Genomic DNA, 26,613 nt, shown 5'->3' with positions numbered 1-26,613 from the left:
TTAATAGAAGTGATACATGTCACCTCAGGATATAAGAAATTGTTTGCTAATGTTTACTTTACTAAAAAATTGATATATTTAATAATTAAGTTCTAATATGCCCTTTTAAAGATGGTGAACACTTAGGTTTTAGCAAGTTTAAAAGCATAGCTTTTGGCAGCACGGCAGTAGGGGTTTTATTTTAAATGTCTTGCATTGTTGTTGATTGTTTTCTTTAAAGAAATTCTGTTACTGAAAATTCACTTTATGGTTGAGTCTTCACTTTGACCTGCAAGCTGTAAGGTGGAAGAAGGAATTACTAATTTTAAAAAATTTAAGTTTCTAACATGCTATTCTTGTTTGCTAACGTCAACATTATGAATTTAATGCACATATAATGCAGTATGCTTTGTTTCTAGAGGCATACTTGTGTAATAAAAGTAATACACATCTGCAGTTTCATACAGTGGTAGAAGCATTCTTGCTTTTGTGTTTAATAAACACTTTATACAATTTAAATAACATTCAGAAGCGGTGAAAGTTAATTGTTTGTTGCACCCCCATTATGAGTTGTCTGTACTTTTCCCCTCATTTTTAAGCTTATATTTTATTTGCACTCTGGTTTTCAGTGTTAAATTGTTTAGTATAATACTATTACAAATGTTTAATTCGTATGTGTTTTGTTTAGTAGTTGATGTTCTTTTAACATTTGCCTTCTTAGTAGGGCTGTAAGATTATATTTTTTTTCTCTCCTGCAGGAAATTGTAGAGTAGATCTACAGAACACAAAGGAGTTATTGATTTAGTGAATTAAAACTGTTTGCATGTAGTTTTAGATTTGATTTATTGTATCCTTCTTTTGATTTCCAAAAGATCAATTTTTATTAATATACAAAGACAAAAGCAAAGCATTGTATTTATTTTAAGGAGGTCCCGTCAGTAATTATTCTTGTTTAATTAGTTTAATGGATTTTTAGACTTCAGTCAAGTCAAGCGGTAGCAATCAAATGAATCTTTGCTGCTGACGTTAATTTACAGGAGTCAACAGGACAAAACTTCACGACATGATAGCTGATCTGGGCGATGATGAGATACCCCACATCCCTTCAGGAATCATTAATCAATCTAGGTCACCCTCTTCTAGAATGACTGATCATGAAGGTGCAAGAGCAGAGGAAGGTACAAAAAATTTAGCTACTTATTATATTTCAGGAGATTTCTTTTAGAAAGCACACACTGTAATTTACTGTCCCCTCTGTAAAGCTTAATGCAATTGCAGATTGCCACATTATTATTTTATTTGCAATTCTTCCCAAATGGTTTTATAAGAATATGGCTTGACATTCTGTGGCTTACTGTAACTCACCATTATTTCATAAGTATTTTAAAACAACTTCATGTACAGCAGTGTGTTCTGGAACTATTATTACTATTAAATCCCTGTTTGCAGGCACATCCCCCTGCCCTGCCCCATTAGCAAAACGTTTTACAAATAGGGTGTTATTGATTGAGAGGAAAAAAAGGTGAGTATTAACATTTGATAGTTTGCATTTTAAAGTGAAATTTAAAAGTGTTTATTTAAGTTATGAGACCGATTTGTGTCTTTCTCAAGTTTAATGTTATTTTTTAAAAAAAATTCTCTTTGTCTGTATACACAAATGTACAAAGACATTATTTCTTTTCAAAGTATTGGTTTCAGTTTCAGGATTATCTTAGGCAATGGAAGATAGTGGCAAATTATTATCGAAATAGTCCAGAATCATGTATTTGGCTTAAAGTTCTGGGTTTTGAAGGAATGATTTTCCTTGTATTAACTTTGAGATTAGAATACCTGTATGCAAATTCTGTCCTCTACTCAGAACATACTCATTCAGAATTCTCATTGATGATCTTTGACCCGGAAGTCCTGGCATGCTATCTGCTGTAGCAGAAGTGGGAAGAATTTGCATTATTACTGATCCTGATAATCTGTTGGTTCTCCTATTCTTTTTCACCCCCGCCCCCACAAATGCCTGCCATCAGGCAAATGGAAAAATAGAATTTTGCAGGGAAGTTTCTTGTTGTTTTCCCAAACTATTATTTTAATAAAGTGTTTTGTCTTCCCACCTTCTCTTTTACTGCCTTCCTTTTCATCTTTTTTTTATTTATGACTTAAAGATGAACCAGGATCACATTCACCTGTGGAGAGCAATTGAAAAACCTAGTGGTGAAGTTTCACGTGATAAAACTTGTGCACGTACATCTAGGTTGTATTTAGGTTTAGTATTTACATGCTTTAGGTTGCCTTTTAGCCTTGTTAAGGTATTAAGGGCATGTGACCCTACAGTTACAGCTCCCTCAGTCTGTCTTAGGTTGTTTTTCTTAGGCCATACATGTTTGGCAAAGGAACACGTGTTCATTTTTAAGGACGGCCATATAGCAGTTACCTCTTTTAGAGACTTGATGTCTAAAATAATACTGGACAAAATCTTTCTAAAGAAATAGATGCTAAATTTGAACTTGATGGGTGGACTTCTATTGCCTGGTTCCTCTCGCAGTTACTGTGCTATACTTCAAATAAAGATTGTCCACACTATTTTCAAATAATATCTGCCTTCATAATTATATTTTCATGATACTTAATGTGTTTGTATGTTTTCAGCTTATCAGTGTAGTCTGGGCATTGATCATTATGAGTAGTAGTAGAATATCTCTACAATCAGATCTGCTAATTGTGGTTTCTGCATAACTTTTAAAATTAAATATTAGAGTGCAAATTTTGCTTTTCAATCAAAAAGTCTATCCTGAAAACTGTGGCTTTTTTGAGATTTTGTCTGTACTGTATAGTCCAAAGCTGCAAGCAGACAGACTTAGTGTTGTCTTTGAATTCCTTCTAGGTCTGTCTTGTTAACAAGGCCAAATACTTTGTTATCATAAAATGCAGATTTTGCTCAATTATTTATTCAGCTGTGTTTTAAAAGCTAAGTTTTTTGTCAATAACTTTAGGCTTTCTTGCTGGGACACACTGGCTTATTGCTGATGGATGTTGTCAAGCAATAATGTTCTTGTGACTGCACCTAAGGTTTATGTCAAACTCTGAAGTGTTACAGTTCTGAGATGGTGGTTGATAGTTTTGTTTTCTTACAGAGAACAACGTATTGTTAAGCTCACTTTTTTTCTTCAAGGGAGGAGAGGGTTCAGGCAGGAAAGTAAACTATGGTTCTAGTTGGCTGGGAATGTATCTCTTATACCTCTGAAGATGTGTTTCTAGTTTGCTGGGGTTTTCTTTTTAACTTTCAAATGCCTGGTTAAATTAAGATTATAAAATTGTTATGCCATAATTATACTTGATAGTTTTGGGCATAAGAAATTGGGGGGTTCTATTTCACCATACTGGCATGACCTTCAGAAACAGAATCAACTGCAGCATGATTCTCCATCCAGTGTATTGTATGGAGAATCATTATTGACCTAAGTTATTTGTCTCTTTTAATATCTATTGATTGTGGGGGTGTCCATCTACAGATGGACAAAAAAATAGCAGTTACATTAATTGCCCAGGCATTAACAGCTGCTTTTGGTGTACCACATATGAACTTTCTGGAAAAGAAGATTAAGATGTCCCTGTTGTATAGTAGACAATAACAGCGCACATGAAGATACATCTCTGATTAAAGATTAAAGCAGTTTCAGTCTGTACAAATATTACTGTTTGATTTTGAGTTATTATGTATGATGTCAAGAACTTGAGGTAAGAAGAGCTGGTTGGGATTGGCTGACCAAATATTTAATAACTGCATTTTTTTTGCCTAGTTTTACCTCAAAGAAACTTACATTATCACTTACATTTTTACTTGATAATTATTGATTGCAATCTCAGTTAAACTTACTTACGCTATGAGGATAATATTGTACTGTGTGTATTACAAAAATACTTGATTTTTTTAAAGATGAAAGCATTCAATAAGTAAATTATTAAATTATCGATTTCATAGAACTGCATTGTTTTTGATGTGCAGAGTTGTGGGTCTTTTAGTAGCTATAACATCATCTTTCATTGTGTTACTTTCCTGCCTTTTCTTTTTATAAAAATAGCTTGCCAACCGTTTTTAAACTTTGAATGAATATGTCTTATTTTAAAGTAATAAAATGTGCAAATAAAATATAGTTATACAACATACACATAGATATTGGCACACTTAGTATTGTGAAATATGCTTCTAAATTTTGGATAACATTTACTTTTGAAGCTTTAAATAAAGGGATATTCACCTCTGGAAATAAAGCTTGATAAATGTATCATGTAGACTCTTGATGTGGTAGTGTTTTTCTGTGGTATCACTTCATTTTTACTATAAAGCTTATGAAAGTGGATCTGTTAAGGACAGGTGACGTTATTTTCACAAAGAATTGGTATGACATGTTAAGGGCATACTTAAACCTTGTGTGGGCCTGTCCTAAAGACCAGACAGGAGTCCCAGCATTACAACAGGAATAGAAAGTGCTGTCAATTTTAAAATGAGCATATTGCCTCCTTTCCCCAGTCGTCATCAGCTCTGTTCTGTAAAGACTTTTGGGAGGTTTGGGCTGTAAACGGCTACTTGTATTTGGGCGGCTGGGACCTTGCCAAGACAGTCGAGGTGAGCCATTTTTGGAAATTCCAAAGAAAAGTATTGGAGTCTTCCTGTGGGAGTAAAAAAGAAAAGAAAAAAATAACAAACCACAAAACCAACCAGACATTGATAACAGCAACAAAACTCGAAAAAACATTCTCTGATTCTTTTGGTAGCCTTTATAATTTATTTTTTTTCTCCCACACTTTTTCTGTCAGAAAAGAACCAGGAAAAGCTTGGTCTGTGAAGTAACTCAGGGCCAATTTATATTAATTTGAGACTTTCACAATTTAGGTTCACCCAGACATAGTTTGTGATGTTATTTTTATTTCTAGCTTCATACAAACAAACCTATTGTTTGTACCTCCTTTTATGCTCAGCTCAGACACTTTCACTAAGGAATCAATCCTTAGAAATTCTGATCTCATCTAATAAGCATGGATGACTGGATACCCCCTCACTCCCCTCAAAATAGCCCAAACCCATTAATAAGGGGAATAGGTGAGAACGTGGAAAATGAGTATTTTCCAGGAATATGGCTTTTTCTGGAATAAGAGTGGTTTGGAATAGGACTGTCAAATGCAGAGTTTTGGTAAAATATCAATGGAAATTAAAAGCTTATTCATATAAGGGCATGGTAAGCTATTTTTTGGCTGTTGATGTAGCATTCTGATGATTCAAGACCTTTGTAGGGATTGTGAATGTTTTTAAAAAGAGGCAGTTGTGCATAGTTGGAATACTGTTTGCTCTTTTTATGCCATTGTAGGAGCAATGGTCTTTATTCTTACATAGATTATATTCTTAGATTCTCACGTACAGTTGTGTTGCCTGTGCTAGTAATGTTACATTTTTTTAATAGCACTGTAGTTCTCAAGCATTAGAATTTGTTTAATTCTTGGAGTGATTTTTTGCATCTAGCTGTGTTGGTCCTTTTTGAGTAGCCGTAGCAGTGATGCCAGACATCTGTAACTATACCTGATTTTAGTTCCTTTTCTTCAGCTGGAGTGGAACATAACTAGATTACCATTCAGATAGTGGCGAAACAGACTAATAAAGATGCATGTTGCTAACAGGAATGTGTTGATTATTAGTCCTCTTGTTTGGAGCTATTTTTGTGAAACAAAAACCAGGATATGGATGTTTTCTAGATCTGGAAACTTTATTTTCTCTGAGTTTCAAGGTTTTTCTGAGAGGATTAGGATCAAGGGGTGGCATTAAAATGAGACTGTTAACTCTGCCAAATCAGTGAAATCCAAAAGTCAGGCAAGTTTGATTTTTAAAAGATATGCAAAATATGTTAAATCATATTTGACATGTTTGCACTTAGCTGAAGTTCACATATAGCTAAAGTACGCTACCTAACAAGTGTCTTAATTTTTGCACAGAGGGGAATACTGATGTTAAAGCAGCTTCTTAGATATGCTAAAGTATTACAATGTGTAAGCCTTTAGTTATGTTCCTTACTGCTAAATTGATATTTGTGGATAGAAGGAGATACACAGAATTGCTGAAGAGTATAAAGCATGTGAGTCAGTATTTGAAGCTTTATTATTCAGATGTGAATTCAGAATGAATGTTTATATATAACATGAATTCATTCTAAATTATAATTAACAGAGATGTTGAATTTTAATTTGGGGAAGTCATAGCTAGCTAAGATAAATATAATTTGAGTATATTTTAAATTAGACACCAGAATCATGCTGAGAAAGTGAGGGAAATAATGAATAACAGATGTTTTCATTTTGTAATCATCTAAAAGAATCAAAGTAGAAGAGATATTTTGCAGGAGGCCTTTAGCCTGAGAGATGAAAAATACTTATACATGAAAGTAGAGGTATTTGAGTAGAATAAAGCACAGAGACTTATTTGCAAGTGGATAGAAGACAGCTAGCGTCATGTAGTGAATGAAATATTTAGCCAAGAATTTGGAGACCTAGGACATACATTTGATGTTGCAATGTAAAGTAATGTCAGTCAAGTCACTCATCAGTACTGTTGAACACCTCTGTAAAGTAAGTTGAAATCAAATGACAAAGCATGATATAAGAATTGTGTATTTAATATATGTGTGTGTGTTTGCACTTGTGTGCGTGTCTTCATGTTCTCTGTTTTTTTAGTTGGGGCAGTATGTACTACATGTAAGTTCAGTTTAAACTGCTTTGGTTTTAAGTGATGAATAATGCAGTTTTTAATCAGTTTGAATTATATTGAGACTTAAAGAAACTGTTTTGTTCTTTGTAGCTGAGCCAATAACGTTTCCACCTGGAGGAGGCAAGTCATTTATTATGGGTTCTGATGATGTGTTGTTAAGTGTACTGGGCCTTGGAGACCTTGCAGACTTGACAGTAACAAATGATGCAGACTATAGTTATGATGTAAGTGCAATTTTATTTTAAAATTCTTTATACAGTTTAATCAATAATAATTGGGTCCCCTCTCCCTCACCCTGAATGTTACGAATGCAGAAAACAGAGGTTTCATTAGAAAAAACTTATTACTTGGGAGGAGGAGGGAGCACCTTGTGAATGGGTTAAGTAATTTGGGTAATAAAAATTGAGTTGACTTGTTTGTTTTCTACTGAAATAATTTAATTCAGATTTTATGACATAAAATACAGATTGTTGTCTTAACATGAATTTGAAAAAAATGGCAATTATATAATGATGGAATATTGCAAAGACATGGCATGTACAAAACACAAATATTAACTTTTTTCTTTGTTCTACCCTTTATGTTTATGTAGTGTTAACAGCATAGACTATATATAGTAGTGTATTTGAGATGTAAGCTTTTAGGGTGTGTTTTTATTACAATCCAGAGTATTCTGACATTCCTTTGACCATATTCATTAAGCTACTACCAGTAGTGTTATATGAATTTTTCATTGGCTAGTAACATTTGATGGCTCGTTAAGGTTCAGGTAAGTCTCACACATTGTACTTAGTGTCTTGTGGGTTTGGTTTGTGGTTGTTGGTTGGGTTTTTTTTTTACTAATACGGTTGTTGGTGAGGTACCTCTCTTGTTTCTGTAACTTTTCAAGTTAGATACATGGTGTTTGTACTGGAAACCATTCCTAGGGATTTTATTGAAAGCTTAAAACCTGCGAAGTGAAGAAATAAATTGTTTATAGCTTTTTACAGGGTCTTGAAAATACTTGTGTGTGTCTACATACTTGTTCTTTAGTCATAGTTGTCTTTCAATATTTATAATTGGTAGGATTATTAATTGCTGCAATGAAGTAAGAGCAAATACTTAGATTTCTCCATTATTGCAGAGTGTTATGTTCCATAGTTCTGTTGCCTGAATAACAGATGAAACTGTTAATTATCCATCCTTCTGTTACTGGACTGTATAAAACAAATGAAAGAGCTTTTCCAAATACTTGGAGTACTTTCTAAATTTGTTTAATATATTGCCCTGTTCACAGTAAAGATTGATTTTCATGTTTTCTTTTTCATTTCAAATGACATAACAGTTCTGGGAAATTACACAAAATAATACCAGAGTTCAGTTTCAGCTCTTTGCATCTTAACTTTCTCAGGATTTTGCATTCTGTCTCGCTAAATCTCTAGTGTAAATCACATGTAAAATGTGTCTGACTTGAGGGTCATGTACAATTGTTTTGAAAATTACCGCTTTTTAAAAAAAGTTTCAATGAAATCTTTGAAAAAGTGGACTTCAAAGAAAAGTTTTTTAAAAGCTTCAATTGTAAATGGTTTAAGGCAGCTTAAATTTGAAACATCCAGACCTGGATGTTCCTAACCACTACTCTTATCTAGTAGTAAATTCCTCTGGGAACTATGAAGTTGAATAGTTGGGAGTTTGTTTTAAATACTACTGTATTTACTTGGTTGAGTAAGTTTTAAATGCTCCTGTCTGTATTTTCATCAAAGAGCTAAGAAAAGTTTAGTTTAATGCGAACTTGCATGAGGAGAAGTACTTATTTTAAAGCACTTTGGAATCTCTCATCAAGCTTCTGAACTTGTCAGTTGATTATTTTCTTTAAGTGTTATTTCTGTTTTACTGACAGTAAATATGAGGCATCAAAAAACTAAATGGTATACTTTCAGTAGTCAGGCAGCTACAGTTGTGAGATTAGATCACAAATTGTTTTTGCAATTGGATTGCATTCTGTGTCTGTCCTATTTCCAAGTTCAGAACTTTAGAGTATCAAGGTCTGGTGGATCGCACTTGCCCTTCATTAAACTTACGAAGGTAACGTGATAACTTGTGGCTCTTAAGGCACACATTCACGGTCACAGAATTTTCTGCTTCTTTTTTCTCCTAAAAATCTAATGTATTTGTTAAGCACCCTTCTTTCTTCCTCTTGTGCCCACCAAAATCTCAAGTCAACCTGTATGCTGGACAATTAATGCATGGACTAGTTAGTATGATGAGCCTTAGGGTTGGTCTGTAATACTGTATCTTGCATGGCTTCATTTGTGGTTAGCTTTTTTAGTGTCATAGGAATGATTATCAGTAACAATTAATAGCATAGATCCCACTATCTCTCTACATCCTCCAGTATTAGCAGAATACTTCATATCTCTATTATAGGTCATTATTATCCATTGTTCTCCAATTAGCTCTCCATTGAGAATTACTATATACATAGAAGGAACAAGTTCCTGGGCTGAAATGATAGCAGTCTGGAAGAGCAGTGAGAAGCAGCAGCACTATTCTTGTACTTTTTCTAAAAGTATATTTGGTTTTTAGGTACTGTCAGAGGCCAACGCTGAGTTAAAAGCATCTTAGATCAAATTAATGCAGTCATTAATTTGTTCTGATGCCGTAATAGTGAATACGCCATACTTCTTTATATGCTAAAGAGATTACAATAATGTCTTTCATGTAGAAGAAGGAATTTTTGATGTCTCCTTCAAGAACTCCAGTAGTGTAGGGAAAGTTGGCCTGTAGAGGATGGCCTGTGAGAGACTTTCAGAAGCAAGATTGATTTTGTGGAAAATGTCATACTTGACTGCAACATTGCAACTTTGCAATATATTGTTCTCTTTCGTGAAGTACAGCTTCTTCATAAAAGTGTGCAGCCATTTTTCTTATTCCAGGAAGGAGGAATATAGACAGGTGAGCCAAGACAAACTCAGGAAGCATTACAGTGAATAATACAATCAACACCAACTGATCAGACTGTTTCAGGAGAATTCGTGGTACTTGCAACAAACCTGACAATACTTTTTTTATTGTGCAAAGCACAATGCAGAACAGAACTTGGAGTTGCCTTTGCTCTTGAAAAACTTAAAGCAGAGAATAGAGGTGATAAATACACAAGTATAAAATATTGTCTGAGATAAAGAATTTGCAGCAGAAGGCAGTACCTCACAAATTTGCTGAAGGTGTCAGTGATCCTGTAGATGAAGATGATATTACTGCTTCAGTGTAGCTGGATTTTCAAAATTTTCTCACTGAGACCCTTCATTAGAGGCTTTTCAGTTACAGCTTGGTTTAGGAGATGTGTGGGGAGAGGTTATCTCATACTTGAATATCTGGCTGATACAGGAGATGAAAGATGAAGTAAATTTTTGCTTTCTTCCTGTTTCATTCACCGAATAGGAATGAGAAGTGATTGACCGTAATGTTCACTTGTTTTCCCTCCTTCCTATCCAGTCCTCCTTTCCCACTGCTTTTAGCAGATCTGCTGTCTTTTAAAGCATATCTGAAAAGTGTATGGTGGCTTCTGAAGTCTTTTTGTGTCAGTAAATAAAAACCTGAAGTATCAGATAACATAGATGGAAATAATTTTTTTTTTCATCAGATCCTGTCATGAATCTGAAGAGACTGAAATTCAGATGCTGTTAGTTCTCCATCACAATGTTCCTTCAGGTTAAAAATTCCTTGATAGTTCTTAATTTCTGAAGTTGTTCCACGTAACTGATCTGCAGTGCAAGAAGACCATGTCTTAACCTTGTACTTGTAGGACATCTTCATCTCATGCCCCTATGAGCTTAGCTGAGTCCACCTTCTTTTCTAGTAAATCTCCAAATAAGCAGGTAATGCTCAGCTAAATTAGTTTAAGTAAAACAACAGTAACAAAACCCAACAACCCAAACCACTTAATAATCCTACTTCTTCCATTTTGGTCCCAATAGGTCCATGCTGTTCAGATAGCTTGTGTGAGCCATTATAGCGCATGAATTAAGCCACAACAGGGTTTCACTAGTTTTCACGTATCACTCCTTGATGAGGGTGGTGTTTTGAAAAGGAAAGGATATGTGGACAAGATGGAGATCTAAGAATTTCAACTACAGCTGAAACTTTTTCTGTATGTGAATGTTTTAGTGCACAAGTTGTCCAAAAGACTAGCCATCTGTAATACAGTACAGTCATGTCAAGTCATGTCTTTTTGATATCTGGTTCTTTATATTTACCTCAGTGTATGTAATTATTTGTATGCTGAGGGAGTAATATTGTTAACCAAATAAGAAAAATGTATATTCTTGGATTCATACCTGCACAGGATGGTGGTAGTTTTCTGTTGTAGGACTCGCTGTGAAATGTAAAGTCCGCAATTATCAGAGCATCTAAATTTGAAATCTCAAATCAGTCACATTATCAAGGAAAAACAGCATTAAAACATTGAAAGACACTGACTACAGTTATTAATTATGGCTTTCCGATTCTTCTGTATTGCTTTTTAATTCCTCTGTTTGCTGTAGATGAGTAGTTGGTTGAGACAGGGAAATACACATCACCTTACTATGCTGTAAGGATTCTGTTGAACACGCGGGCAAGGAGTATCTTCCTTCCCTGGTGTCTTTGGGTTTTATTTTTTAATTTAGCTGAGGTGTAGCTTCTTTCAGTGTGATTTGTTACTGGTTTACAAGGCAGAACGGATAGGTTGCTTGCCTGTGTTCCCATACAGACAAAATGAAGGCAAAAAGGGATTTTTATTAAGTTTAATTGAGCAAGTATTAGAAAGTAAGCATTTCTGATTTCTGATTGCTCCTCTAATCTGTTTAGCAATTTCTTGTGGTGTTTGTCTGGTTTCTATTTTTCTAAGGAGATTTTGTGGTAAAGATTTTTTAGGACATGTAAAGAGTTTTGTCTCCTGACCTAGGCAGAGTTTTTGTTTGGGTGTTGGTGGGTGGTTTTGGGCAGGGGAACAACTTCTGGTTTTGGTAGACCTGCTATTCTAATCAGCTATTCTGTGGCTGTTTGCTGACTAGGGACTAGGATCAAGGATTCAGCTGACCCCTTTTGGTCCTGTTTAGTAAAGCCCGCCAAAGTTCAGGGGAAAAGGGAGAAAGAGCTAGTGAAGCTGTATGGTTCCATAGCCTGTCTTGTCACGGCTTTATCTTCTGGCATTTACAGTAGAGCTTTAAGACTCAATGGGGCAGTGTGTCCACCTTCTGTTTTGAGAGGCTTGTCATACTTTAGAACATTGTTACAGGGTCCCATTTTACTACTTTTCCATTGTATCTCTGGCCCATTTTGTATCTCATGTTTTATCCTTTGTAATCAGCAAATCCCTTTTTCAAGCCCTTGACTGTGTTTATCTGAGGTGTAATATTTTTTTAAAATGCACTAGTAGTTAGGTTTTGTCTTAGAGGTTGCAAGGATCTCTTCTTAAAGATGTGCCAGTTCTGTTACTCTTGCAGTAAGCATGTCAAGATTCAGTGGAAACTTGGATGGGGGGGAAAAAGAATTAAACAAGAAAAAATACACTTATATATAACTAGATTTCTAGGAAGGTGTTCATGGTGCCTTCTAAAAGAACTAAGATATTCAAGTCTGTTTTAAAAAATTAAGGCTTTAAAGCTGTACTTAATATAGGAAATGTACCTTGTTTTTCATAACTTCTGTAAATTCTGTACCTCACATTTTAGCAGATTCCTCAGAACTGCTGAGAATGAAATTATGATTGCAACAGCCATTAAAAAAATATAATGAATTTTTTCCCTTTTTTTGAAGAATAAGGACCACTGTATTCGGTCCTGATTTTCTTGAATGACTCTTCATCACAACTGTAATAGAAATCCATGTGGTGTGTATGCACTTTGTACATAAAAATCAAGGTCTTCTGTCTAATCTGAGACATAATAACATGCACTAAAATTAACCATTGCTATTCCAAATGTTTTGCTGTTTCAAATCTTTGCCTTTAGTTTGTCCAGGCCCCAGATAACCACAAATGCATGAGGCAACATGAGTTATCCAGCTGCATGAATACATTACGTAATCAGGATTAAAAATATTGAGGGACTCTGCTAGAAAAACATAATTTCTTTTTCAAAAACCTCCCCCCCTCCTTTCTCTTATCCACTGTAGATTGAGAGGTGAATAAATATGCAGCTTGGGCTGAAATCTATCAAGTTTATTGCAGAACTCCAGAATTCCATTCTGTTCCTGAAACAAAGATTGTTCTTTTTAAGGAGTTTGTATATAATATGCACTGTAGTGCTAAATAATTTAAGTCTCAATAAAAATATTGTGATATTCAATATACTCTGAAGTAGGAAGTCTGAAAACAAAATGCTTTGTTGTGATATGTATTTAGATGGTATTAAAAAAAATAATACAAATTACATGTCAGTATAGCAAGTTTCTGTTGCTTGAGCTGAATTTGGCATACTTTGTGCTTAGGCCAGAAATTTACGTTAATATAAGGCAAAAGTAAGTGCCTGCACATCTGTAACTCAGAACAGTAAATTTTATTGCCTGAGCCTTTCTATTTATTTTGCTTGGATAGAATCAAATTTAATTTGAGTGAGTAGTGGCAATTCAGTCCAGGATATAGATTTGGTCCAAGAGTACTTAGTACAGCATATTTTATGTTATGATCTGATTTTTATTTTAGTCCTGACACGTATAAGTTACTAAGATTTTTTTAGCTATGGGAGATTTTAGTCTCTTAATAGTGTTGGTGAAAATATCTTGGGATACTGAGAGATTCTGGCCTATAGTTGAGAAACATTTTAACAATTATGTGGTGAATAGATAGTGTGCAAGGCAGAGGATAGGACTAGTTCTGTTCATTCTTAGTGTGCTAATTTTGGTCATCTAATTAAAGTCAGTTTTCTAAACTCCTTTTATTACTTGAGGGGCAGAGAGAAGTATCTGCACATTATTTTTCCTCATGGAAACTTTGGACAAATGGGATGTAGTCTTTTCAGGGTCTGCTCTCTGCATAATGTAAATTGTATTCAAAGCTGTAAAGTAGTCTCTTGCAGTCACTAGATGAGTTTGAGGTTTTCTGGTAACTCCTCAGAGTTACCTATAATTAATATCAAGCAGCTGTAATTTTTTTATTTTAGCCTAACAGTCTATAGGTTAAGAGTATGAATTGGATGTTCACAATATATAAATGTCAAGTTTGTATATATTGCTTCATATAGTAACTAAGTTACTGTCTCACAGATATATTTAAAACTCATTGAAGACTTTAAAAATACTTATATGTAATCTTATGCTTGAAATTATGACAAATATGTATTGAAATTTGGATTACCTATTTGTGTGTACATACCTTCATGTGTAGAAGTATTCAAGAATTATGTGTTTCCTGTCATTCTCGGTCAGGTTACTCATCTGAAGAAGATTAATCACTAGGGACCTGAAGCTCATTTCATTTATCACTTAAACATAATAAACTTTCAGCAGTTGTAATCTCTTCCTTGGGTGCAGACCACATGATAAGCAATGAAACCTTTATCTTTGTTCAGGGAAGAAGAATTAAAATACCACTGCACAAAAGAGTTAAAGCCAGTTCTTGAAAATCAAGACTTCCTGTTGCTTATTCAGCATTGTACTCCATTCCACTCTGGGACAAAAGAAACTATGACAGTAGAAAAATCTGCAGACTACCTTGCATGTGAGAGAGGGAGTTAGAGATGCATGTAGACAGATCAATAGTTAAATGCAGGTTTAAAATTGAACATGCATTAGCTGAATCAAAAATAGCGTGTTTTCCTATAATACAGGGAGATACATGTAATATGTATTTTTGAACCCAAGATAAAATTATTACTCCTTTCCTTTTCTGTTTTTTTAAGCTGCCAGCTAATAAAGATGCCTTCCGGAAGACATGGAACCCTAAGTATACGCTACGCAGTCATTTTGATGGAGTGCGGGCATTAGCTTTTCATCCTGTAGAGCCTGTGCTGGTTACAGCCTCTGAGGACCATACTCTAAAACTTTGGAATTTGCAGAAAACAGTTCCTGCCAAAAAGCAAGTATATGGGTTTTTATAAAACATCAGTTGTGTTTTAAATGCCTTTGAAATTGATTAAACTCTTAAAAGTTCTCAGAGCTTTTCAGTAGAAATTTCGTGTAGTGTAATAACTCTTCCTTTCTCTTTTAGGAGTGCCTCTTTAGATGTAGAACCCATCTACACATTTAGGGCTCATATGTAAGTGTTTGACATAATTAATGCTTGATAAATATATTGTCATTATCTCATGGTTTCATAGGTCACTTCAGTGTAAAAGCCACAAATATATATTCTATTTTTACATCGTATAGACAAGGTCTGTTATACTTTGTGAAAACAGGTAAAAACTGAGTCCCTGTCACGACTGGCATAGACCATGGTAACGCAAGCACAGGAAGTGGCAAATGTGGTTAGTTGCAATGGAAAGGAGAGGTTGTAGAACACAATAATTAAATCACCTGAGTGATGTCTATGTCTTGGACTGTGGATTTTATATACATAAAGAAGATAAATAAGCTAGAATTTACTAGGCTTGCCTAGTATCTTCACATACGGGTCTGAGAAATTAAAAGTATGGATGCAGTCATCAGGACCCCAAAAAACCCCCGTTGAATGCAGATTCAATGAGTGAAAAATCAGGAGATCAAGCATGTGACTAGGAGGATTCTGAATTCCTGCAACCACCTCTTCCAGCATAAGTAGCTATTAGATTGGCATTAGATGCACTGTGGAAAAGCACCATTTGTAGGTGTAGTTACTGTTGTTTCTGAGGAATAAGGTGGTGGTGTTTGAATTTCTTGAATTTGGATAGTTTTAGTGAATTTGTTATGAATATTTTAATAGAAGTTGGTATCACTTGAGACTTAAAGGTTTTAACAGAATTGTTTCTTTGGAGTTTGAATGTTTTTAAACTGCTTTCCGATCCAGTTTTTTTTAAGTCAGATTTTAATTTCTATCCAGGCAGTATCAATAAACCTCTTGTTCTGTCTCTCCCAATAGTGGACCTGTATTGTCATTGGCAATTAGTTCCAATGGAGAGCAGTGTTTCAGTGGTGGTATTGATGCAACCATCCAGTGGTGGAACATGCCTAGCCCTAATGTGGATCCATATGATACCTATGGTAAGTACCTTTTAAAAGACACAACTTATGACTGTTGTCTTCAGCTTTAATTTTCTGCTTGATGCTAATCTGTTTTCTAGAGCTTTTGTGAAATGTAATTGCCACTTATCAGCTAAATTGTGTATTTTCAACTTCTTGTATGTGGTAAACATTAATTACTCCTGCTTGCACTGGTGATCTACTTTGTACAGAACTGAAACAGGAAGACTGGCAATTGCTGAGGTTTAAAGAAAAAAAATTATCATAACTCTTATTTAAGAAGCATGCTTATGCTTACGAATTTGAACCAAAATTCCAGATTTTTGAATGATTATTTATTTTTCCTGATAGGAATTTCTCAGAAAACTAAGATGAGTGTACTCAAATTCTGTGTCCCATGTTTCTGATTTGTATCTCTGTTCCCATAACTGATGTCTCTAAAATTAAAGAGCTGATAACTGCTTGGAAAACTGTGCATCAGTCTCCTGCTGTTGCTGGTGATCAGCATTTTGTGTTTAGTGTATTTCTAAGGGTGCAGTTCCATGGTTCAGTGAAGCCTGAATGGGACAAAGTCAAGAATTCTTCCTTTTTCCCTTCTGTCAATGTAATGAGTGAGCTAATACAACACTCAGGCTGCGTAATCTGTGGCACTGAGATGGGCAGGAATGGGAAGCAGTACTGTCTTGCGCCAATTTAAGAAGACTGCTGCACCCTGTCCCCTAAAACATAGATGCCCCTCTGCTAAAAATTTATTCAGTAGAGTCTGATCACTGAGAATAGTCTGATTTGTTCGTGAAGGTAGGATTGTTGGTATGATTTTCATGGGCCTCAGACAAAACTGTCTCTACTCAAGTGATGGTTATTTTTTTAAAAAAGAGCTTTAATAGGATGTTTTTTCCTCCTTAAAGCTTGTTAGCAGGGTTTTGGATTGCCAGACCAACTTGTCTTTAATTTTCTACAAAATTAAATTCTGGCTTTATTCTTTTCCTTATCTTATTTTTTCTTATCTTTTTGTCTCACTTCTCTACTCAATGCCTGGTAGAGAATAGATTAAGAAACCCTCTATAAAAGATAACTATGAGGTATCAGAGAGAAGAAAATAAGAATGTGTTTCCCTATTCCATAGCAGAAATAATCTTGGTTTAATTATTACAGTGCTTGAGAGTTTTAGAGCATGCTCCTGTGTCGTCAGAGTATGCAGAGTAAAAACAGCATTGCCAGTGTTTGCTGATCCTGTCAGATGTTTTTGCACCTTGTACAGAGCAAGGGCTGTGACCAAGCATCTTTAAGATGCTCAGTTTGAAGGGAAGAAACAAGTGCCTCTGAGAAGAGGTGATGACAAGCATGAATTGTTCTGGAAAAAGGGACCTAGTTGTTTTTTGTGAGGGCATTTTTGGCTCGTTGGTTTGGTGGAATTTTTTATTTGGGTGTTGGTGGTTTGTTTGGGGTTTTTTTTTTGAGAATTATGGCAATGGTTGTGCAAAACTACTTCCTGTGTAATTTTCTAGCTATTGCTTGAACAGGAAAGGCTGGGGGGGGGGGGGGGGGTGTGCATATGACAGATTTATGTGGAATTTAATTTATCTTGAGGTACAAGAAATACTTATTTAATGTTTCTTCACTGAGAAGGTTTCATTTCTGAACTTTTGTGTTGTTTTTTTTCAGAGCCAAACGTTCTAGCTGGCACATTAATTGCTCACACAGATGCAGTCTGGGGTCTTGCTTACAGCAGTGTAAAGAATCACTTACTATCTTGTTCAGCAGATGGCACTATTAGATTATGGAACCCACCAGAAAAAATGCCCTGTATTTGCACTTACAATGGAGAAAAAGGTAAGGTTTTTTGCAGTGGTTTTGAAAATCTGTTATGAGGCAGCTGATGATGCATCCAGGCTCATTATCCCCATTTATCAAAACTAGGACTAAAGGGAAAAATCTTTTAATAAAGTAATCCTGGTGCTGTAGCACTATTTTAAAGGAGGGAGTGAATTTCTTTGAAGTATGAGTATAAAACAAACTAAATGTTTAAACTGTCAAGGATTTTTAAAGCATTTCTTTCAAAAGACATTTTTCTCTCTTTCTAGAGCATGGAATACCTACATCAGTTGACTTTATAGGTTGTGACCCTGCTCATATGGTGGCATCTTTTAACACTGGCAGCACAGTCATCTATGATTTAGAAACATCCCAGTCAGTGGTAATGCTTTCATCACAAATAGAATCTGGTAAGTAAAGCTGTTTTGTATTAACTATCCATCTTGGATGAGGTGCCTTTTTCAAAGTTTTATTACATGGTGAAGTAAATGAAAAAGTTTTGCTGCTCTCCTGCATCATGCATTTTGGAAGTTGGTTAGATGCTTGGAACAGGAACAGTGGAAAAGATTGTGGATTAGCAGGATTTGAAAGCCACAGTTTTTTGTTCTTTAAGCTAAGGGTTCTCAAGATTCTGTTGTCTGAATTGCATATTAAAACACATTTTTCATTATATACCGTTGACATGGAGGATATTAACATAAATAAATAAGTTAAGCAGAATATTAGTTCAGTGCAGAATTCTACACAGGTTGTGCTGAAACACTCTCTCCTGTGAAACTTTTAATATTAGAAATTTTGTTGCTACAAATAAGGTGCTACAAAAATGTAGCTCTGAGAATTCAGTGTATCTGATGAAACTGTATAGATAGAAGAGCATTGATAGCTTCTTTTCTTGAACCTGTGAAAGTGTTCCATAAGGAAAAACCCCAGTTTCTGGTCATTCCTTTCTATGAAATGAGATCTAAAGAATAATATAGGAAGAGAATTTGCTTCTCCCCTCTAAGGAGTCTAGTTTACTACTTACTGTATTAAGTAGGTTATATAAAGACTTCACCACCGGTTACAAAACCATGTAAAAGCTATATTCTAGATAACGTGCAAAAATTGGCATTGACAGTGAGAAAGAAAATCACAAATTGGAGAAATACCTCTCCTAGTTTGAAGAGAATCTTAAATGAAATCAACAAAAACTAAGCACAGAAGTGAAGGGAACAAGCCTTGAAACACTGGCATATCAAGATAAGAAAATGTTTTTTAAAGAGTATTCTAAAAACTTCTAACGACATTTGAAACCATTCATGTTTCTTTAACTTGAAATAAGACGTATACATATCTGGCAACCTTAATAGATTGGGTTGACTTCAGTTATTTGGATCCTTCCCCTGCCCACCCCCCCAGTCTTTTTTGATGTGGATGTATAAGAGCTGTGTGCTAAACATATATTATAGATGCCACAGTTTGTTTCTACTTGGCTAGTGCTGCCCCTGCAGTACTTCCTTGCTTTGTTTGCTACCTCAGTCAAGAACCCTTCGTGTGTATAAACCACTTATACAGCTTTAGCCTGACAGTACATTGGCTAGCGTCTTAGCCCCGTCCTGTAAAGCAAGAAACTTATTTCTTACGAGACTCATTGATGTTCTTCCTAAATAATATTGATGCTGTTATTATATATTAGTTAATATAGTAAGATAAAGTGTAGTGCTAAAATAATCTCGTTTTAATTTTAAGCCTTTAAGGCAGGTGAATATTTTTTTGTTTTATTTTCAGGTGTACAATCAAATAATCATATTAACAAGGTAGTAAGTCATCCCACACTTCCTGTAACTATTACAGCACATGAAGATAGACACATCAAATTTTTTGACAACAAAACGGGTAAGGATAAACGGAACTTAATCTGTATATATCAGTATGTTTAAAGTAAATCTGGATGGGCATAGGACATAATCCATTTGTAGAAAACTCACTAGTGATGCAGATTTACAAAAAGAGAACTCTGTTTTTTTTAAGATTAAACCTCTTCAGTACCTTTTCTATGAAATAGTGCTACCTGTTGCAATTGTGACTTCAGCAGTCAGAAAATACTCTCTCAAAACAGAGATAGTTGTGAGGGACGAGAAGGTCCTCTAAAGTTAGCACTTTGCTAATTTATAGAATGTCTACCATTTTCTTCCTGTCTTCATCATTTCCATGCTTTTAACTCATAAGCGTATATCAGTTTTATGTTTTTCAACTCTGAAGAGTAAAGAACACTACTTAGTACCTATTAGACTAGAAATAACCCTAAATTCACTGTAGTAATGGGATTCTGTGTTACACTTAAGTTGCTGATGAAGTTTGTAAGGCAGAAAAGGATCTGGAAAAAAGGGGAAAGAAAGGTATAGGAAAAAACTGCACAGTCTGTCATGACAAAAAGTTTGGAATAATTGTAAGAATGAATATAAACTTCCCATTGGTCAAATTATCAGTCACTTCCTGCATGTTATACTACCAAAAGTTGGAAGATGAAAAAAATCAGCATAAGCTGACTTGTAAGCACATGTGCAAAACTGTTTTAAGTATGTTTGTTTTGGGTGGAGTGGGGGACAGTATTCTTGGGTTTTTTGTTTTCAAAGAAAAAAACTAGACGTTTTTTTCCCATTCTCACCTGCCATGAATGTATTTGAATTGTGGTGATTAAATGTGTTGCAATGATTGTTCTTGAAATTAAAATTTATTACTTCAAGGAAACAAAGATGTAGAATAAGGAGAAAAATCTTGCATGAACAAAGAATTGAGTCAAAAACAGGAAGCAGAAAGTTGAAGTAGATGGTCTGTTTGTGACATAAATTACCATGTCCTGGAGGGATCAGCGGCAGTTCAACATAATAAGAATCATCTGGACAGGGGACAGTAGGTTGACAGTTAACTGACATTCATTAATTCAGGGTATTAAAGATGAAGGCTGACGAGGAGGAACTAAAGATCTTAATAGACTTAAGAGCAGGCAAATTAAATTCCATGTGGATAAATGTGAAATGACGCATGTAAGGAAAAACAAACTTTATAATATAAAATAATAATCACTGAGCTGACTGTTCTTATTCAAGGTAAAACCACGAAGTTGTAAGAAGAGGCTGGATGAAAATGTCAGTTCTTTTCTTGGCAGTCAGAACAGCAAAATGAAAGTTAGGAGGAAGGAAGGGAATAAACAACAAAAAGAATCACTGTTAATGCCTTTGTATGAATTCTTGGTGTATCCACATGCGTACTTTGTGTTACTCTGGTCTTACTTATTTCAAAAGGGATGTAGCCAAATTAAAATGTTTCAGAGAATGGTTAAAAGATGATTGGAGATCTTCAGTAGCTTTTTAGCTTCTTCAGGAAGAATCTTAGTAACTAAACAGGCTGAGGTTCTTCAGGAAGACAGACGACTTGGTGAAGAAGATATACTTTCTTCATGTTGGTCATGGTCTTACAGGGATTTATTTCTGTCTTTTCCAATACATGAACTAAGGTTCAGTTGATAACCCCCAACGGGTGACTGCTTCAAAACAGAAAGAGGTGGTCTTATGTGCAGTTAAATATTCTGGAACCCCTTCCCAAAAAGCATCGTAAGATGCTATTAAGAGTCCAGGAATGGAGGTCACTGGCAAGAAATGCACTGAGTAGTTGCATGCAGAGATAACACCTCATGTCTGTGACATAACTGAACAATTAACTGTTAGAAGCTGGAGAGTATTCTGGGCAAGTATCACTTATAGTTGGCTTGTTTTTATTTTCTTCCCTGGTTTATCACCAATAGCCTCTCTCTTAGAAATGGCAGAGATAGATGGACCTCTGGTATGACTCACTAAGTCTCTTTTTACAAAGTTTCATCAATACTCTGTCCTACTGGGGTAGGTATTAGGACTTTTAAGGGACTAAAAATTGAGGTTCTCACCCAGTCATTTTAGGATTGGTCTTAATTGTCAGACAGCTAAAGAGCACTATAATGGGAATCCTTTTTTGAGTTGCGTGTCATTTACCAATATACTTATACAAGAGTCTGCATTTGAAACAGTGATTTCTAATAGAATTGTATCATTCAGATATTATTGGGATCTAAGTAGGTCTGTTGTTCTATATTGCGTTAATTTGGAATGTTATTTTTTTTAAAAAGAATAATTCAGAAATTCACTGTTGGTTTCGGGTTGTTGTTTTTTTTTTAGGTAAAATGATCCATTCTATGGTTGCTCATTTGGATGCTGTCACAAGTCTAGCTGTAGATCCTAATGGAATCTATTTAATGTCTGGAAGTAAGGATTCTTTTATTATTCTGTATATCTATAAATTTTGCATTTCTGATGCACTCCAGTGCCTAACAAACCTGACTTTGTCTCTTGTCTTTTTTCTTTCTTTTCCTAAATAGGCCATGATTGTTCCATTAGGTTATGGAATTTGGACAGCAAGACATGTGTGCAAGAAATAACAGCTCATAGGAAAAAGCTGGATGAATCAATTTATGATGTAGCATTTCATCCGTCAAAAGCATATATTGCCAGTGCAGGAGCTGATGCCCTTGCCAAAGTATTTGTGTGACATAGCAGAACAAACCTGCGTCATAACAGCAGGTCTGTTTGGACAAAAAAGAGGGAATGCGTCACTGCCATCAATGATAAGGTTACCGATAAGACACTACATCTGATCTGCCTGGGTAAAGGCTCTTAATGTGGGGCAGGTATAAGTTGGTGAAAAATCACCACATCTTGAACAACGTCAGGCTCATTCATTTAACTGTAATTACTGTATTTGGGGGGGTGGGGAGAAATACAAAAAAGAAAACCAGTATTTGTAGCCTTGACTGGATATGAACTGAGCGTATGTCTGTTCTTTAGGTGTCTTTAAGCAAACGTGGAGTCTGATCTTACAAAAGACTTTTATTTTGGACTCTGTGTGCTGCCTTAGGGTTAGGAATGTGGTGCTCTTGTGGGGGGAAGTGAGCTCCAAGAGTAGCTTTCTTTTCATCTCTTAGTAATCTTCTGTTTATCAGTTGAATGCCACAGATTCCCCTTTTAAACTTTTATTTTGCTTTAAAGAAAGGAAATTTAACTTAAAATATTTTAGCATTAGTTGCACAAAATGTTTGGATAAAATTCTAGTTTTTATAAGTCTTTTTATATATTTAGCCTGTCACAACAGTGCTCAAGATTGTATTGATAATGTTTTTCTGCATTATAGAACCCTAAAACACAGAGATCTCACTGACCCGCTGCCGTGTAACCACACTCTTCCCTTCTTTTGCCTAATACAGCTCAGCTAAGTCCTTGCATAAGGATGCTAATTCTTCATCATCGCATAACTGTCTTCATAAATAAAGGACTGTAAAATGTGTTCAAATGAAACACAGAGGGGTTAACACCCCCGAATGAACTCTTTAAAAAAAAAAAAAATTAATCTTGGCATCCTATCACTATGTGATATTTTGTACATCTTACTGTATTTACGAGTTTATTTATCAAGGATTACCCATCTTGCTAATGGCCTATTGTTATTTATTTCACTTTTTGTTGGTCTTTATATCCTTTTATGTAGTGTGTTAAAGGGCCCTGTATATCTATTATGGCACTCTTTGAACAGTCTAAAATAGAAGAGAAAATGGGACATTTGATAATTCTAAAGTTGCAAACCAAGAAAGTCTTTTTCTTCTGGTTAAGTACCTGGAGTGGAGTTGATTCCAAAAAGCAATCTTGTTTCAGAACTTTTGGAGTGAAAATTATTTTTATTTGCGTTTCAAATAGAATACAAAAGTAGTTGATTCAAGATTCATAAATCTGCTGTGTTTTGACTAGTTATTCCCTGCTTTTATTTTATTTTCAGATGTGCTTCAGTTTATGGTGTAACTAAAGATTTTGTTTGTGTAATGCATGATTAATACAATAAAGTATTTTTTCTAGTCTTCCACAAAACTTTTCTGATCAGTTTGCGAGTTTTGATGAGTTTTGTAAGGTTTCTGTTTTACAAACTATGAATCAGCAAATTTTTAAGATTGTACCACATAGCAAAAGTACAGCTGTTGAAAAATAATGTATATAAAATGCATATAATAAATATTAAATGGTGTACCTGTATCTTACTGTTGGCTACATTATTTTATGTTGCACAGTTTGAAAGTGTCATTCTACAAATTACTAAATTAGGTCTAAACTTTAGCAAAATGACCATTTGTTTATTATGCTTATAAGCTGCTTTGCTTTTGGAAAATTGTAATAGTTGTCTGGATGTCAACTAAGTGTTCAGTTTCAAGCAGCAGTTCCCACTTATAAGAACATGTTTTCACAATATTTTTAGAGATTTTTACAAGAACAAATTGAAAATTGCTGGTGTATTGTTAGAGCCTTTTTAAGATGATAATCACGCTGGTTTTCACTGTCTCGAGATTCAGGAGCCAGAAAGGTCCTCTGTTTTTATTTCAAACTACCAATGAATCATTATGTTGAATTTAAAAAGAAAATAATAAAAAATCCTTTTGTAAATGCTTAAAATTTGCCCATATGTCAAATGTTATCTATTAACCTTTGTCCGTTTCTTTACAAGTCCTCCAATAAAGATGATGCACAAAAGGGCAGTCTTTTTGACCTGGAGCTTAGCCTCTTGCAACATTTAGCTACTCTGTGATGAGTCACTTTCCTGAAAGTGTATCAGCAGAAACAGACTACCACAATACGAATCCTAGATTTTCATGTGAAAGTGGTATGTTTAGGTATAAATTACCTTAAGCTAGAACATGTTCCTGTAAGTGGTTGTAACTGTATTGTTCCATGTAAGTTTCCAATTTTGCACTGAGAATGTATCTCATGCCATCTCATGTCAAGCAAATTAGAATTAAGAAAAAAAAAAAAGGGAAAAAAAGGTGCTCCTGGTAGGCAGAATACTGCAGTTATATTCTGAATTTAATTTTGTTTTAGTAATAATGTTACGTTGTTTGAAATGTTACAGTAAATTATAATTGTATAGAAATTGGAGAATTTTGTCCTTTATCTTGAAGATTGAGGTGAGGCCTTTCAGTAACTGCTTGTAGGACACTAAGATTTTACTTTTGAAAGTGACGTTCAGCTGATTTGCACTTTTTGTTCCTTCCAGTCTAAAGCATTCAACTAATCAACAGACAAGAGAGTATTTGAATTTTATTGAAAGTAATTTCATAATCGCCTTTTCTGAAGCCAAACATTGTTTCTGGCAGCTTTTCAGACTGCTGCATTTTAATGCTTAAATGAAATGTGATTGTTTAATAAACATTGCCATGCATAACATTGATCTTTTTTTTTAATTGTATTAAAATTGAAATGGTAAAACAAAAAAAATATTTGCTTATTTTCCTTAATTGAAATCTTAACGGTCATCTTAGTTCACTAATGTATAGTGGATCAAATGCTTCATTTACTAAATAATGACAATAATTTCTAATACAGTCTTTGTTTTTTGTGGGGTGTAACACGCTAAAACCTTTATTTGGCTTTTGGTTTTTTTGAACAGAAGAGCTGTAGTACTGGTGATGGGGAAAAACAATAGTGCTGAAATAAATGTTTTTATTTAGCAAAAACACCTTAACTTACGAGAGGACTGATTTACTTTTCTTTTGTAAGAAAGACCGAAAGGACTTTGGCTCAGAACCTGAATGGAAGGATACCTAAATGTGTTGAATAGTACCTCTAGCATTTTAGGATATGACTGATGTTAAGACTTACACCCCGTCTTGCTTTTTATTGTAGGAACTGTTTTAAGCAGATGAGTGGTGACAGCGGTCCAGCATCTTGTCTACATAAGTACCAAGCACATCTGAAAAAGGGTGTAACAAGCCCTAATCAAGAACCTTCCTTAATTCAGAAATCCTAAGGAAGCATTTATTTGCCAGGAGACAATTGGTAGATTTTTCCTAGTGGAAAACCTTATCAGACCTGTTCATTTTGCCTATTCTATGTTAATTGATTTATTGAAAAACTGATAGCACACTCTGTCCTGGCATACTCCTAGTACTTCATGCTTCTCTAGCACTACCCATTGCAAATCAGTGGAAAGCTTCTTGGTCACACAGTGCTGACTGCTGCTCCTTTTAACACATAAAAGCTGTCTCAAACAAATGCATCCCAGCTGAACAACTGTTATTTTTGCAGGGAAGCTAAACACACAGGTAAGGTGGTCTACATAAATCCTGCTGGGAAAATGAGTGTAACTTTATTTCCTCCCAGATAAAGGTGCGTGGTATGAATATGTGACAGACTTTACCTTTTAGTTGTGTTTGGTTTCATTACAGTGTGTCTCTCAGTGCCTATATATGCATACACACACATGCATATTTATGTTCTTTGTAAAAGAACTTAAAAAAATTAACAAAACCAGAAGGCTCCAAAATGGTTTTTAAATGCTATATCTGAGGTGAGCATGAACTGAAATTCCCCATTTAACACTTGCTCTGTTGAATGTTGGCAAATACACATCCTTGAGTCTTATGCAGACTAATTGGCTTATATTAATAGTTGGGTTTTTTTAATGAAGAGTTCAAGCTACAAAACATTATAAATGTCATAAGTACATTGCTTTGTTTTTTAATATTAACATGGAACCAGATTTTGACTGACTTTGATAGTGGAGAGCATGCTTTCTTTGTAGTCATCCCTTTTACCGGGATATCTTATTGACCCACCCCCATAAAAGAAGTCATCTTGACTTTCTGAAAAGTGCATGTATAGTAACAAAATACTTCTATTTTTGAATATTTACAGAATTTAAGGATATTCAATTTAACTCAGAAATCCCTAGTAATGAAAAGGAGGCAATGTAAGGTAGCCTAGGTCATAAGGCTAACACACACTCCCCCCCGCCCCCTGCCCCAAGAATCACTGAACCTCCGAGTATGTTCTCTGTAAAAGTCTGCTGAAGACTGTAAACTGGAAGCTGTAGCTGTGTACTTGAACAGTAGCTATGTCTTCTTTTCTTCA

General features: G+C 34.9%; 1 protein-coding gene across 4 annotated transcripts in view; it reads left to right on the top strand.

The window, feature by feature from the left end:
* STRN3 (striatin 3) overlaps positions 1-23,745 on the top strand; it is a 66,856-nt gene extending 43,111 nt beyond the window's left edge. For 3 of the 4 annotated variants that reach the window (XM_040599852.1, XM_040599851.1, XM_040599854.1), the window contains 10 exons: positions 1,017-1,157; positions 6,815-6,948; positions 14,584-14,759; positions 14,892-14,939; positions 15,741-15,862; positions 17,507-17,674; positions 17,926-18,066; positions 19,424-19,531; positions 21,847-21,933; positions 22,047-23,745. In XM_040599852.1, the coding sequence (XP_040455786.1) occupies positions 1,017-1,157; positions 6,815-6,948; positions 14,584-14,759; positions 14,892-14,939; positions 15,741-15,862; positions 17,507-17,674; positions 17,926-18,066; positions 19,424-19,531; positions 21,847-21,933; positions 22,047-22,216 (1,295 nt within the window). In that variant the 3' untranslated portion in view covers positions 22,217-23,745. The remainder of the gene's footprint in view (positions 1-1,016; positions 1,158-6,814; positions 6,949-14,583; positions 14,760-14,891; positions 14,940-15,740; positions 15,863-17,506; positions 17,675-17,925; positions 18,067-19,423; positions 19,532-21,846; positions 21,934-22,046) is intronic. The other variant, XM_040599855.1, reaches the window with a different exon arrangement.
* The last annotated feature ends 2,868 nt before the right edge of the window (positions 23,746-26,613 follow it).

The sequence above is a fragment of the Falco naumanni genome, chromosome 7 (assembly GCF_017639655.2).
Source record: "Falco naumanni isolate bFalNau1 chromosome 7, bFalNau1.pat, whole genome shotgun sequence".
Classification (NCBI taxonomy): Eukaryota; Metazoa; Chordata; class Aves; order Falconiformes; family Falconidae; genus Falco; species Falco naumanni.
Note: the sequence above shows the minus strand (reverse complement) of the source record. Positions and strands in the feature narration are given on the sequence as shown.